General features: G+C 44.5%; 2 protein-coding genes across 9 annotated transcripts in view; one reads left to right on the forward strand and one right to left on the reverse strand.

The window, feature by feature from the left end:
* Positions 1 to 994: 994 nt before the first annotated feature.
* LETMD1 (LETM1 domain containing 1) lies at positions 995 to 8,128 on the reverse strand (the record flags this gene model as incomplete). Of its 8 annotated transcripts, none has more annotated exons than XM_079936086.1 (9): positions 995 to 1,209; positions 2,099 to 2,195; positions 2,640 to 2,792; positions 2,892 to 2,993; positions 3,117 to 3,303; positions 4,653 to 4,735; positions 5,333 to 5,448; positions 7,307 to 7,458; positions 8,007 to 8,128. In XM_079936086.1, the coding sequence occupies 9 exons, from the start codon at positions 8,126 to 8,128 to the stop codon at positions 1,142 to 1,144; spliced, it is 1,080 nt and encodes a 359-aa protein (XP_079792212.1). In that variant the 3' UTR covers positions 995 to 1,141. The 8 variants fall into 8 exon arrangements, with proteins under 8 accessions (XP_079792212.1, XP_079792211.1, XP_079792217.1 ...); XM_079936085.1 differs by having other exon boundaries at positions 995 to 1,212; XM_079936091.1 differs by having other exon boundaries at positions 995 to 1,212; positions 5,294 to 5,448.
* Positions 8,129 to 8,374: 246 nt separating this feature from the next.
* Positions 8,375 to 15,394, forward strand: part of SLC11A2 (solute carrier family 11 member 2) — a 51,758-nt gene continuing 44,738 nt past the window's right edge. Inside the window, exon 1 of the mRNA XM_079936756.1 lies at positions 8,375 to 8,722. The gene's annotated coding sequence lies outside the window, so the exon portion shown is untranslated. The remainder of the gene's footprint in view (positions 8,723 to 15,394) is intronic.

A 15,394-nucleotide genomic window follows, 5' to 3' on the forward strand; every position in this document is an offset into this window, starting at 1 on the left:
TAATTTCCAGCAACTGGTTGCAGGCAGTCTTTACTTGAGCTTAAAAACAGTGCTTCATGCGTTTACAATAAGTTACTACAGGTCACTGATGCACACAGACAAAAGCTGAACCCAACTTACTATCTCAAAGTAGACCTCTCCTGGTCTCTGGGGCTGGGCAGTAATTAGTACCTTACAGGATTGATCCACGGCCCAAAGGCGGCCCCTGTCAGCTACAGTTGGATCGCTGCAACACAGTGGAAGTAGCAAAGCGTTTAAGATCCACAGGGGCTGTAGCCCAGTCCAGAAGTTAAGAGAGGGAGGGGAAGGCTGTAAACACTTGATTCAAGAAGAGCTTGTATTTTCTTTTATCTTTCCATTAGAATGTTCCCATAAGTTATTTACTTAAAAAAAAAAAAAAGTTAAGGTGCTCAAAGGATTTGAAAAAAAGGGAAGTGGTTAGCCCTGTGAGGGAAACAAAAAATAAAAATCCCTATTTTTGGTCATATCAAAGTGCTGACGGAGGCATCAAAGTACATGCATGGATATAAAGGCTTCAGTTTAAGTAGTGCTGTTCCCCTCATCAGCCAGAAACTGTCTTGAACAAAAACAGCTGTAACAGGGCTTCCCTGGTGGCGCAGTGGTTGAGAGTCCACCTGCTGACGCAGGGGACACAGGTTCGTGCCCCGGTCCGGGAAGATCCCACATGCCGCGGAGCAGCTGGGCCCGTGAGCCATGGCCACTGAGCCTGCGCGTCCGGAGCCTGTGCTCCGCAACGGGAGAGGCCACAGCAGTGAGAGTACAGCAAAAACAAAAAAAAAGCTGTAACGAATGTGGCAGTGGGTAAGTCCTAAGCCAAATGAGGATTCCCACCTGGGGCAAAAGCTCACTTCCTGGGACCCGAACTTAAAACACCATAGTAAAAGCCCAGTACAAAGCCTGCAGCCAGCTCCAGCAAATTCTGAGGAAGTTGGGATGACACCTCTCGTGGGCCGCCCCAGCAGGAGGGTTTCTTTCAGTTCCAGCTGCCACACGGGCACCTGCTCCTCTGCCTTGCACACGCGTAACAGGGCACACACTCTTTGCTGACAAGTGCTGTTTGGTCCCACGCTGCTGGACTATGTGACTGCATGCAGGACAATGCCACCCGCTCCTTGTCGGCTCAGCGCCTTGTCCCAATGTAGTTGATGGAAAGCAGGACCACATTGTGTAGCAAGAGGGACAGCTCAGCTTCTGAAAACAACATCAACGTTAATGGTTTGGCCAGGGAAGAGCCTGCCTTCCAGCTACCTTGTTATGTGGGGCTTGACACCAGAGGCAGAAAGCCAAGTACAGGGAGGTGTGACATTAAGAGGCCACTGTTCTCAAAGTTCCCCTGCTTCATTCCAGTCCCTGCATGCACACTTTCTTTCCTTCCACCGAATATCTGTATCTACTTGATTCTCATGTGATGGCAGTAGAAAATTCAGAGATGGTAATGGTACTAAACCCCACTGTCACCCTTCGGAATTTTCCGGTAGAAGCTGGTCCTCCAGGGACATTTCTCAGCCCCAAGGAGATTAGTAGGCCTACCCTGATGTTCAGAGGCTTAGAAGATATCGAGGCCTAGCCAAAGGTTCCAAACAGGAGACCCATAAGTCTAATACCCACCCGCAGATACTTTCTGTTTAGGCAACTGAGTGTTTTCATTCTGAATTTGAACACCTTGGGGCTGGTGCTTCTCCCAGAGTTACATGGCGAGGTCTGGAGACATTGCTGGTTGTCAGAACTGGGTGAGGGGGTGCTACTGTCATCTAGTGGATAGAGGCCAGGGATGCCTGCTGTATTGTCTTATAATGCACATGACAGCCTCCACAGCAAAGCATCAGTAGTGCCAAGGTTGGGCAACCCTGCTTCACACTCGGGTTCCCATAATCCATAGTCCTCCCTCTTGTCTTGCACAGTCTACTTCATTACCTGCCTAGCCCCTGTAGGCAAGTGAGTCTGCGCCCTTTCAATTAGACATATATATTAGATAAGGGTCTCACACTACTTAATAATTAACTCCCAAATAAAACCTCAGAATAAAATACAAAAATGACTTGGATCTTAGTGGCATAACCACAGGCATTTGTCTCACCTTTCAGGCTGCAGGAAAGCTGCAGCCATTCTCCCAGCCAAGTTCGACACCTCTCTTCAGCAATATGGGTGGAATTCAGGCCACGAAGATAACAAGCCTAGATCGCTCAGAAGAGAAACAATCCTTAATGATCACAGAGCAAGTATGCCAAGGAAGTATAAACCCACAGAGAATCCCAAATCCCCTTTAAATAAGTTAAAACCTCATCCCCACAAGAAACCTTTCACCATGGCAATATGAACTCTGATGGACAGGATGAGAAGCAAAAAGCCCTATACAATCTAAAACAATAGATGTAAAGTGTAGTGTCCTTGCTTTTTGAAGGGCCAGAAGAAAACATACATAAACTAAAATTATTGTGGGCAACTCCTTCCCACTAGTTAAGTTCACTCAGAAAAAAAGACATAGCAATGAGGTGAGAGAATAAAGAGCCTGGGCTCTGCTGTAACAAGCAAGACAAGGAGCTCCCTGGAAGCTCCCAGCCCCGTGAGCTCAAAAGCCCACCAAGGACTGCAGGTTGATATTGCAATCAAGCACTTACCGACTTCACCTCCTGCGCAGTCAGCTGACCAATCCCCAGCTTTGCCAAAGCCTTGTCCAGTTGGTGAATCACAGTGGTATGAGTCTTTAAACGGTATCTCAACAAGACAGGAGGCAGATAAGGTGTGAGAAGCATTGCTCGACTCAAGGCTTTCTGTGACACAATATAGGGGGAGAAAGTCAACTCGGTGTTACTGCAAGTAAGACCTGAAGCGAGGTGACGCCATGGAACAGAGAAAGCCTGAGTGCTCACCATCTGCAAAGCATGGAGCTGGTTCATGCCCAGAGGACGGTTAGAGAAACACTCTCTCAGAGCCAGGATATCATGTATTGCTGGGTGGGTACCACGTTGCATCTTGGGAGAGGTAAGAGATGGGCAGATGTTAGGAAGGTCCAGACTAGCCTTCTTACCCAGTTTTAGTGCACGCTGGATCTAACAAGATTCCTGGTTTGCAGGAAGGGTTAATTGGAGGAATACCTTGGTGCACAATTCTGTCATATGCCACCGGAGTCCTGAATCAGAAATGAGAGGGATAACCTTTTCTAAATAACAAAGAATTTCTGGGTGGGACTGCTTCCGGAGAGCATGATAGATATCTAAGAAATCAATTTGTTGCTTTGGGGTCCAGAAATGTTGGATCAGCAGTTGCCTAGGAAACAGGTACCTGAAAAGAAAAGGAATCACAAAGTCACTTGCTGAAACGGGCATCTTTCAAAGTGAGCTAAGAAAGCATTTAGCAGACATGAATGCTTGGAGGAAGAGATGGAAACACTATTTCCCTACCTTACTGTTCTTTCCTGTAAATGAGTGTCAGACCAAGGTTTAAAGATACACTGAAGCCCAATTTCAAGCAATGTTACTGAGGTTATGTAAAAGGAAGCAGTAAGGGAACAGCCTTGTATGCAGCAATCAGATAAATGACTCCTTTTGAATCAAAGCATGTGATGAACATATTTTGGACAAAGCTGCAGACAGAGCTGAACTTTGTATGTGATGTTGACAACCTCAAACTGTTCACAGTCCCTATGTGTATACAAAATGGAATTCCTCTAATTCATTTCTCTATACGGGCGGTGGTTTTAAAACATGGTTACAAATTCCCTGGCACTCCTCTTATTGAGAAGTGAGGTCTGTGCCTCTGGTTTTTAAAATCTGGGTGAGTGCATCAACCAACAGAATAGAGCAGAAGTCTTTGTGACTTCCAAGGCTAGGTTATAAAAGGCCATGCAGGGCTTCCCTGGTGGCGCCAGGGAAGCCCCATGCAGATTCTTATTTGCTGGAACACTCATTCTTGGAGCCCTAAGCTGCCATGTAAGGAGTCCCGCTGCCCTGAAGCCACCACATTACAGAGGCCATATGTAGGCACCCTAGTTGACAGTTCCAGTCTTCCAAAGCCATCCTGGCTAAGGCACCAGACCTAAGAGTGACCTTAGCCTGTCCAGACTAGTCCATTCACCAGTTTTAACTATCACTGAGAGACACGGGAGAAAAATCTTTCCGCCACCTGAGTCCTGCCCAAATTCCTGCCCCATAAAATCATGAAAATGGTGGTTGTTTTAAGCTATTAAGCTTTGAGGTTGTTTGTTATACAACAGATAACTAGAAAAACATGCAAGGTCATAGTTTAAAACTGTCATCTTCAGATATAAGGTAAAGTAATAAAGATTGGTATTATCAGAATATGAAATGCATTTTTCTCCTGAAGAAAAAAATTTGTCCCAAGTTGCTATGCCTCTAAGAGAGTGGGTTGCTGCCTCTAGGGATGATGGAAAAGATCATTATCTTATTTCACATCACACAGGAGCAGCTAAGAGACAGGGAGAAGCCAGGCCACCTACTCCTACAGCCGTCGCAGTAACCCAGGTGGCTTTTATGAACCTTGGGCTAATGAGAAAATTGGAGCAGAAGTTTGATAACCTCTGCCTAACTTCTGAAATGGAAAGTTCTTAATTTGTAATTTTAAAAAAATCTACATATCTTCAGTATGCCGGAGAGACAGAACTCTGTACTCACATTAGCAAGAAGACCAGGTAGTTGGCAAAGGGTGGAATGGAAAGAATACCTAGGAAAAGACACTTGGCGACGTCTCGACGGAACTAAGCAGAAATAAACACAGATGCAGTTTTAACCCAAGTAAGTTTTTAGGACAATGGACAATCCCTCCACCCCACTGTGCAGTAAACTTCTATTAGAGCCCAGGTAAGGATCAAGGTTATTTCTATCTACCTCTAGTTGGTAAGTTCCTTAAGGACAGGAGCCCTGATCTGTTTACTTTTGTATCCCAAACAATGTCTAGTACAGGGCCTGACAGTATACCAAATCCCTAAGTAAATTCTTCCTGATCTGCAGAATGGTCCTAGATTCTTACTCTCAGCTTCAAAACTACCATCAAGTTATCACCAAATACTACTTTCCTGCTGCCTTTGGATCCTTCCTTGCAGATTTTTATATGTTCAGAAATGAACTGGACTTTACTGTTCACTTTTATTCAGAAAGTGTTCCAGAAACTCTACGGAGCTCTGCTATGGAGGCTCACAACTCTGAATGAACTGATTCTGACAAATGATCTGATCTCATGGCAAGGGGCAACAGCTTAGTCAGTGGTGAAGAAAATAGGAACGAAAAGACTTGAGCTCTGGGTTAACTTTAATTATATCACCGTGAACTTCTGGACATCTGCCCTTGGCGCATACCTGTCTCAAATGCTCCATCTCCCGGTATGAAAGTTGATGAAACTTTATATTGTGCTTCCACATATTTGTCTTTATTCTTCTAGCCTTTTTGGCATCAGCCCATAACATCTGCAATCCTACCTCATTAAAGTAGAGGACAGAGTGTGATGTTATCCCAATCTGATTACCACAGCCTTTTGTTCCATGTTCACCCACAACACACACTTGTCCCTCCCTCCCCAAAGCTACTCTAAATCAAAGCTTTAAACTAGGTCACTTGAAACTCTTGTGAAGCTGACCTATATTTCGTTTCTTATCCTTCTCCCCTCTGCCCCCTTCCACCCCCCTGCCCCCTTCCACCCCCCTGCCCCCAGCATATCACCTCTCTTCCTGCCAAGCTGGCGTTCTGTGATCTACCAGGGAATGGTCTCCCTCTTCTGGTTCATTACTCACTCCCTTTTTAAAATAAAAATTCAAAGCTCTTTAACTTCAGGAAGTCTTGCTCAATTAACCCTTTGTATATCTCAACCAGATATTAACTTTTCTCCTTTCTAGAACACTTTTATAATTACTGGAATTCAACATATTTCTAAGATTGCATTTTCACTTCATTCCAAGATAATCCTTACACTGACCTAGAACTTTAGTTCATAAAAATATTTTCCTATTTATGAATGAAATGGTATGATGTCTAGGTTGGCTTCAAAATAATACAGGAGAAAGCCAATGTATAATTGATATAAGACTGGTGGCCGTGAGTCAATAATTGTTGAAGTGAGGTCGAGAATATGGAAGTTCATTGTATTACTCTACTTCTGTGTTATGTTTGAAGTTTTCTGTAATAAAAGGCTTAAACACAAACAACCAAAATGCTTTCAGACTCTTTTTTTCATTTGATTTTAGTTATAAATTGGGGAGCAGACAAAGCAGTCATTCTTATCTCCACTTTACAGCTTTTGCAAGTACATAAAGCTAGTAATAATTATAATATTCAGAGCTGACAATGTGGGAGTTTACTATAATTGGTGTTATGATAAAAAAAGTAGAGTGGGCTTCCCTGGTGGCGCAGTGGTTGAGAGTCCACCTGCCGATGCAGGGGACACGGGTTCGTGCCCCAGTCCAGGAAGATCCCACATGCCGCGGAGCGGCTGGACCCGTGAGCCACGGCCGCTGAGCCTGCGCGTCCGGAGCCTGTGCTCCGCAACGGGAGGGGCCACATCAGTGAGTGGCCCGCGTACCGCAAAAAAAAAAAAAAAAAAAAAATTAGAGTATAATAGTTATAGCTAGCTACACTTACTGAGCAGTCACTATGAATCTGGTCCTAAGGACTTTACATGTATGGATTTATTTCATCTTCATAGCCATGCAGACAATAGGCAGGTTCTATTACTACCCTCATTTTACAGATGAGAAAACCAAAGAACAGAGAGGTTAAGTAACAAGTCCAATCACACAGCTAGTGACTAGTTGGGATTTGAACCCAGGCAGTCTGGCTCCAGAGTGGACACGTGACACTCTACCATCTCCTAGTAACTAGCAGAGCTCTGATCTGAACCGAAACATTCACAAACCAAGTACGTGTAGTGCTATTTCCACAACGTGCTACCCAGGAGAGATCTGTGACAAACATTAGACTACATTTTCTTACAAGCCAAGTCAACTGGTAAATCACAGGGCAGGTCTGTGCAGCTATAGATCTCTGCCCTTGTGCACGACAAATAATTTCTACTATAGTCAGATGTGTGGTTAGGAAAAGTGCAAAAATACCTATAATCCTCCTGGGTGTTGTCAGAAGTTGTTTCTCAACATACCTTTCTAGAAACATCAAGAAGGGCTAACTTACAAGAAATAGTTTAATGCTCAAGCATTTATGAAACAGAAGACATACCAGCTTACACCCCCATCGCAGAGCCTGCAAGCGATCTTACTTATTCTAACTCTCTGACACTGCCCAAGAGCTGATTCAATGGATTTTTATTTTAGTTTTGTCTTTACCTTTCATGAAGATTGTATACAGGACATAGAAGCGGGGGAAATGACGACCCAAGAAACGATGGTATTTCCCATTAATCACTTTTGTCTTGGTCACCACATAAGAGATCAAGCTCTTCACATCTGCCTTTGGAGAAAGGTGAAGCTTTGAAGACCTACAAGGAAGATGAAAGAGACTATCTGGGAACCAGCCTGGAAGCCCCTTCACGCCTGGGGTCCATAATGTAAAACATCTGCTTCAGAGAATGTATGCTAAGACCTGAAACTTCTGAAATCCAAAGATCTTGAGATCATGGAGAGATAAGCAGTCAGACTGAGAAAAACAGATAAGGCAGACGAGAGGCCAGGCAAGAATGGATGTCGGGGAAGTGGTGAGTCTGGAGAGAGCGGAAGGCCTGAGGGGCAATCTGAGCAGCAGGCTAAAGCCAGAGAGGTGAGATCCGGATAAGCAGTAGTAAAATCTGAGCCGAAAAAGGGAGGCTCAGGACACGTGGGGAATTCAGACTACATGGGGCACTGAGAATTGAGAGGGTCACGAAGCCAGCTCTCTAGCAGGGATCCCGGTGCGAATTCTGCGCGGCACAATAAAAATCCAGGGGCCGGGGCGTGGAGTCCTGAGAATTAAGACACAGCATGCAAACAAAACTGAGACACTGGAAGAGCCTGAACGTCAAAAATGCTTTTCTCTCTCCAAATCCCTCACCGAGGGGCCCCCCAGGCCATGCCAGAGCGAACAAACTGCAGCCTCCGGGCGACATAAGGTCCAGGGGGCCCCGCCGAACCCCACAAAGCAGCCCGCGCCCAGCACATTCTGGAGACCGCCATCTTCGCAGTGAGGGAGGGGCAGACGAGAGTAAGTCGTCTTCAGGTCAAAGTTCCCGTACGTTGCGTTCTTTTGACGACGCATGCGCCTTTCCTGAGAGCTGATTGGTAACCATAGACCGTTCGCCTCGCGCTGCCCGGGCGAGGAGCGTACGCTAAGGCTAAGTTCGGAAGGAGGGCCAGGATTGGACGCCGCCGGCACTTCCTGGTTTAGAGGCGCCGGAAACCGGCTGTCCTGGAGGAAGCGAGAGAGTATCTGCTCTTGGTTGGGTTGTGATCCTGAGAATGTCCTCTCTTTGAGGGCCTCATGACCCCTCGCGATGCTCTAGGGCCTTCGGGCTTCCTAGCGCCGCCGCCCTTGCTCTCTGTCCGTTTGCGGACTTCGGGGCCTTGGCGCGGCAGCTGCCAGAGGTCAGTTAGGCAGGGCCTGTGTCTACGGTGCCTCCTGGGGGTTGGGAGGACCCGCGGCGCCCTCTAGTGCCGGTCAAAGTTTTCAGCTAAGGTTGGATGCCTGGAAGCCGCCCCTCTGTGGACCAAGTCCGCTCTTTCCTTTTGTAGGCGTTTTTCAAAGTAGGTCTGTGGGAATAATGTCTTAAGGTAAGTGCCTCCTGAAGACCAAGTTCGGGTCTCAACCTTAATGCCACTTTTCTGAGAGGTTCTCTCCGACCAGAGGGACATATATTTTCTCCCATCACCCTGTGTATTTTTTTTTTATAGCACTTACCGCATCATTTATACATTTGTTTCCTCTGACCGGCTCCCTGAATCACACTGAGGGCAAGCACCTTCTTGCCTTGTTCACTGCTGTACCTTATCCCCACCGCTAGGTGTCATGCCTGGCACCTAGTAGTTGCTCAATAAGCTTTTTTTTTTTTTTTTTTTTTTTTTTTGCTTGCGGTACGCGGGCCTCTCACTGTTGTGGCCTCTCCCGTTGCGGAGCACAGGCTCCAGATGCGCAGGCTCAGCGGCCATGGCTCACGGGCCCAGCCGCTCCGCGGCATGTGGGATCTTCCCGGACCGGGGCACGAACCCGTGTCCGCTGCATCGGCAGGCGGAGTCTCAACCACTGCGTCACCAGGGAAGCCCAATAAATATGTTTGACTACATTAATTAATACCTGAAACTGGGAAGGTGTCCCAGAAGTGGTATTGCAGGAAGGGGGAGAGTGGGCTCTTGTTTAACACTCGGAAATTAATTGTCCAAGGAGACACACCATGCTGACAAAGCAAGAGACTTTATTGGGAAGGAGCACCCCGGTGGAGAGCAGCAGGGTCAGGGAACTCAAGAGAACTGCTCTGCCACGTGGTGGCTCACAGCCTCAGGTTTTATGGTGATGGGGTTAGTTTCCGGGTTGTCTCTGGCCAATTGCTCTGACTCAGGGTCCTTCCCGGTGGTGCAGGCATTGCTCATCCAGCGAGATTCCAGCGAGAAGGATTCTGGGAGGTTGGTAAGACATATGGACTGGCGTCTCCTCTCTTCTTTTGATCTTTCCTGAATTCTAGCTCATTAGTTCCACGTTCGTTACCAGGACCTCCTGTTGTAAGATAACTCATGCACGTGGTTACTATCTTGCCCAGCCAGGGAGGGTGGTTTCAGTCAGTGGTTCCCCTAACAACTCCCCCCTGAGAGACTTCATAGTCAAGATACTGCTTGGGAATTGGGGCGGAGGTCTCTTTCTTCTGTAACTACTTTCTGCTGAGGGTGGGCGTAGTCCTACCTAGTAGAGTAGAAGTGTCTCGCCACCTGATCTAAATTGATCTAAATTCTGTGCCCGAAATTAGCGTTTACCCTCATAGTAACAAATTTAGCTTGACACTGTTGGACCCTGTTGGAGATGAACCTTGTAAACAGTTGAAACACATGGGCCAAACAGGAGGCCTAACAGGATGGTCATCGCTGGGCCCAGAAAAGGAAGGCAAAATTTGGGGTGAGGGCTACAGGGTTCTTCTCATTGGTTGGAGGTGAGGTAACAGGATGGTGCTCTAGGAATCTTGCACTCAGCCTGAAGTTACCATCCTCCACCTGGGTGGGGTCCCGGTTCTGCAGAAGAACTCAAAGATACAGTTATGCACACTCCTTGAGGAGGAACCAGGTGCCTTCCCAAGGCTGAACCACCATTTGACTGTTTCTCCCCTGTTTTTGCATCCCCTCCCTTTCCTGATTAGCAACTGTTTGAATCTGCGCTTTGGAATTCCAGGAAGGTCAAGGAGGTTGAATGAAGTCTGTATCCTATAAACAAGAAACAGGGGACACAGAGAGGATTTGTATTCTTGAGCCCCTCAAAGTCCTGTTCAGTTTTAATTCAGGAAACTGGGCGACGATGGCTCTTGCCACTTCCTGCTAAAATGGGACATAGTCCTGTCTCAATTTGGAGAATAGACACTGAATTGGAAATATTTCTGAGTTCTGAGCCACTCTCTCACTTCGTCCCAGCTTACTCTTCTGCCTCCCTGTGTCCTCAAGTCCATTCTCTATGTCTGTGTCTTTATTCCTGTCCTTGGCAGGCGGATTTTAAACTACTGCACCAGCAGGGAAGCCCTGGACATGTCACTTTAGTTATGAGCTTATTTCCCCTATAGTAGTACCTATTTTATAAGAGTTCTGTGAAGACCCGAGAAGAAAATGGTTGTGAAAGCTCCCACATCTGTATAATGCTTTATGGGTCACAGAGCTTTATGTTAGCATAGGCTGTTTATGCTTGAACCACTCATGTATTCAGAGGAAAAGTTCTATAAATGGGTGGATTTCTATAAGTATTAGGTATATGGGAGTGGGTGGGATAGAAAGTTGACTAAAACATCATCTCCATCTTCAGACAATTTCTAAGTTCTCTCAACAGCCCTCAATGTATTTCTCAAGAATGTTCAGTTCTAAGACTTCCCTGGTGGTCCAGTGGCTAAGACTCCTCACTTCCAATGCAGGGGGCACGGGTTCAATCCCTCCTCATGGAAGTTCCACATGCCGCTTCTTAAGGCCAAAAAGAAGTTCAGTTCCAAAATCCTAGAACACTCCCAGAAAGAAGGGGCTAAGATCATTCAGACAGTTTTGTGGAGGAAACGAGAAGGAATTTTGCCTGGAAGGATGGAGTAGAAGGAAGACGTTTCATGTGGTAAAACAATATGGCAGGAACACAGAAATTCATTCATTTCTTCCTCAAATATTTATATACTGTTCAGGGCCTCTCCCTCCATGCCCTCTCACCCTACCATACATACACTAAGCCTTGTTGGTTCTGTCTTCTGTTTCTTCAATCATCCAGCTTCCTTCTCTCTTCTGTGCCACTTCCCTAGTCTAAGCGACAAGCCTCTAATCTAGATTACCAGAGTAGGCTCCTTACTGGTTTTCCTTTCATCTATTTTGGCCTCCCTCCAACCAGTTCTCTATGCTGTAGCCAGAGACCGCCTTTGAAGTTGCAAATCTAAGCTTGTTACTCCCTTTTGTAAAACCTTTCAACTTTCCTCTGACTTGGAGGATAAAGTTCAGACTCCTTATCCTGGCCTACAAGGCCTTGCATAATTGATCTCAGCCTACCTTCCCAGCCTCGCCTCACATCTCATGGTATCTCTTTCCCCTTAGCTTTCTTTTTTTTTTTTATTTAATATATTTATTGGAGTGTAATTGCTTTACAATGGTGTGTTAGTTTCTGCTTTATAACAAAGTGAATCCCCCTTAGCTTCCTATGCTAAGAAGCATTGGCCTTTCAGTTCTAGAATAGGCCAGGCAACCTTATGCCTCTGGACTTTTGCACATGTCGCTCTGCTTAGAGTTTCTTCCTTCTTCCCTTCCTCTTGGCTTGTCTTTCAGGTTTCAGCTGAAATGGCAACAATAGCTAACATTTATTGAGCAGGTACGAGTGCCATCATTGTTAAAAGTATTAACTCATTTAATCATCACTATAACTTCATAAGGTAGATACTGTTGTTAGTTCCACTTTATAAATGAGGAAAATGAGGTTAAATAACCTACTTAAGGTTTGAGTCAAGATTTAAACCCAGACTGACTGGGCACGTGAATTACTGCTGCACTGTACATAAACAGCATGGTATAGGAGACTTTTAACCCCACAGACCTAGGTTCCCCAGTTACTCATCTTGTAGCTATCTAAACTTATCCCTTATAGTACTTAAATGATCATAATTAATTAACTGTGGCATTGTACATTTAATGACTGTCTTCCCTGTGAGATTCTAAGCTCACTGTATTTCCAGTTCCTAGCACAGTGCCTAGCACACAAGCAGTGCTCATTAAATATTTATTAAATTAATAAATACCTTATATACCTGAATATAAGGTACTGTTTTTCCTCTCAAAATAATTCCTCAGAAAGGAAGTTGCCTTATATTTTGTGTTCTTATAAAGTCTCCTATTATAGTCCACAATGTCTGATTTTTTTTATATATGATATTTTGTTTTGAATCAAGGTATTGCTTGGGAGGATGCAGCCTGAGATAACTTCAGTCAATGCTAGTTCTGCAAGCGTATAGAGGTCACTGGATGGAATCACTTAAAAAAACAAAAGAGGGAATTTCCTAGTGGTCCATTGGTTAGGACTTGGCACTTTCACTGCTGTGGTCTGGGTTAAATCCCTGGTCAGGTAACTAAGATCTCTGCACGCTACAAGCCGAGCCGTGTGGCAAAAAGAAAAAAAGAAAAGGAAAAAAATTTAACACAGATTTAATTAATTATTCTGGGGTTAGGACCTCACAGTTTGTTTTTTTTTTTAAATTTAATTTTATTTATTTATTTTTTTAGGACCTCACAGTTCTGAGTGTTAGATATTGTTACTAATAAGCGTTTTAAAAGCAACAGAGGGACTTCCCTGGTGGCGGAGTGGATAAGACTCCGTGCTCCCAATGCACGGGGCCGGAGTTCAACCGCTGGTCAGGGAGCTAGATCCCACATGCATGCCACAACTAAGAGTGAGCATGCCACAACTAAGGAGCCCGTCTGCCGCAACTAAGGAGCCATGGAGCCGCGACTAAGACCCGGTGCAACCAAATAAATAAATAAATATTAAAAGCAACAGAAAAAAAGCAACAGAAAGAGGTTATATTTTGGATATCAGGAATATGCAAGCATAGCATGAATTAAAAAGGAAAAAACAACTGTCCTCAAACAATTCAGATATACGTAGGATGACATGATCTGCAAATTGAGCAAGTTGACAATAAAAGTGACTTGAATGATGATGAAGGCACTGATAATTTGAATTAAATTGTTATGAAATTTGAGTGAAAAAGGCATTATATCGAAATATTTTATAAATGATTTAAAATATATGTTGCTAAATAGTATTAGACTTAAATTTTCACTAAATTAGTAACTATTTAAAGTAGACATATGACTATTTCATGTATATCAGGTTGACCAAAAACTATTTTTTTAGTTCTTCTCTTTGGGGAAACAAGGATTGCCTTATATTTGGGCACATATATTAAAATGTGCAGTACATTTTATTAGGTGTTGTTTATTATGTATTAGCAGACACAAAGATGGGCTGATAGGAGCTTGCAGAGAACAAAAAGAAAACTAGGTTGGCTGAAACAAATGGTTATATTTTAGAAATAGTCTGTTTATTCATTAATTCCACAATTATTGAGCATCTCCCCCAGGCCAGGCATTGTTCTCATTGATTGGAATAAATCAGAGGTCAGACAGATAGATTCCAGCCCCAGTATATTTCACACTATAAAATGATTGGGAGAGGGGGTGGGAGGGAGGCTCGAGAGGGAGGGGATATATATATATATACACATATATATATACACACAGCTCTTTCACGTTCTACAGCAAAAACTAACACAACATTGTAAAGCAATTATACTCCAATTAAAAAAAGATACAGTATCAATTGATAAGGAACATATTAAAATAAAATGATTGGGAGATACGTTTGGAATACTAGAGCAAGGGAGGATGCTTGGGCAGACTTATGTGTGAAGATTAGGGATTTGGATTTGATTTGAAAGGTATTAGGGAATCATAATGCATTTTGCCCAAGGGAGTGACAAGATGAAAGGGATGTTTTGTAAAAACTAGCCTGGAGAAGTGTCCTCCAGGTTGTATAAGAGTGGGAAAAGATGGGAGGTTAAGGATACCAGTAAGGTTATTACAAGGGTCTGGAGAAGAGATAGTGAGAAACCATCAGACTGCCCCCAAATGATGACCATCTTTAAGTGGTTCCAGTTTTGTGGTACAATAAGTGGGAACCAATTTGAGCTCCCCAAACCTGTGCGTCATTTAGCTTGTCATCAGCATTTGCTATTAATTCAGCAAACACTGAGGGCCTGCTCTGCAGCCATTCTACTAGGTTCCAGGAAAATAAAGGCAAATACGAGGCAGGCCTTTCCTTCAAAAAACTCAGAGGATTACTAGAGATGATCGACATTCAAAAATAATTGAGCTCTAATGTGATAGATGCTATAACAGAGAAATGTCAAGGTACAGTGAAAGTTAAAGGAAGGAGTAGTAAATTGCTAAATTCTGGTGGTGGTGGGGTCATCCATGAAGACTTTCTTTTTTGAGGAAGAGGAGGAGAAGCTCATCCCCAGGAGTTGATGAAGGGAAGGGAGAGAAAAGAAGGTCATCTACTTAATTTTGTCTGCATGTATATTTATAGAGCTCATATGTTGAAAACCATATGCAGTGAATAGGGTTAGCCTCTGGCCCATCCCTTTCATTTTAGATGTTAATCTCCATGTCCCAAACTGCTTAACCCCTGCTGCGCAAGGATATCCAATTCAGTGTCGACCTCAGACTTTCCTGTGGGGGGAGGGAAACTGCGAGAGTATCTGGGAGAGGCCTGGGGAGGTGTGTGGCCTTGTACCCACAGCCAGATAGGTCTCAGCCTCTGGCTTCACCATGAAAAGTCAGGTCTGAACTAGATGATGGAGGAGATGACTGGCAGATTGGGAGATTGACTGGCAGACAATAGAGGAAGGGCTTTCTGAGAAGAGGGAACAGCATGTGTGAAGAGCAAAGACTGAAGCTTCAGGGAAAGATAAATCTCTTTTGCTAGTACAGATAATAAACATAGTGATTTGCCACCTCTAGATACTAATTTATTGAGTTTTTGACAGGCTGATGTGGGGCAGATTATTCTTCTTAAGGCACTGAAAAAAAATCGCGGGATGAAAGAGTTCTTTGTTTGTTTTGTTTGTTTTGGCCACACCTCGCGGCATGCAGGCTCTTAGTTCCCAGACCCAGGGATCTAACGCATGCCCCCTGCAGTGGAAGCACAGAGTCCTAACCACTGGACCACCAGGGAAT

This window comes from Stenella coeruleoalba, assembly GCF_951394435.1.
Source record: "Stenella coeruleoalba genome assembly, chromosome: 11".
NCBI lineage: Eukaryota > Metazoa > Chordata > Mammalia > Artiodactyla > Delphinidae > Stenella > Stenella coeruleoalba.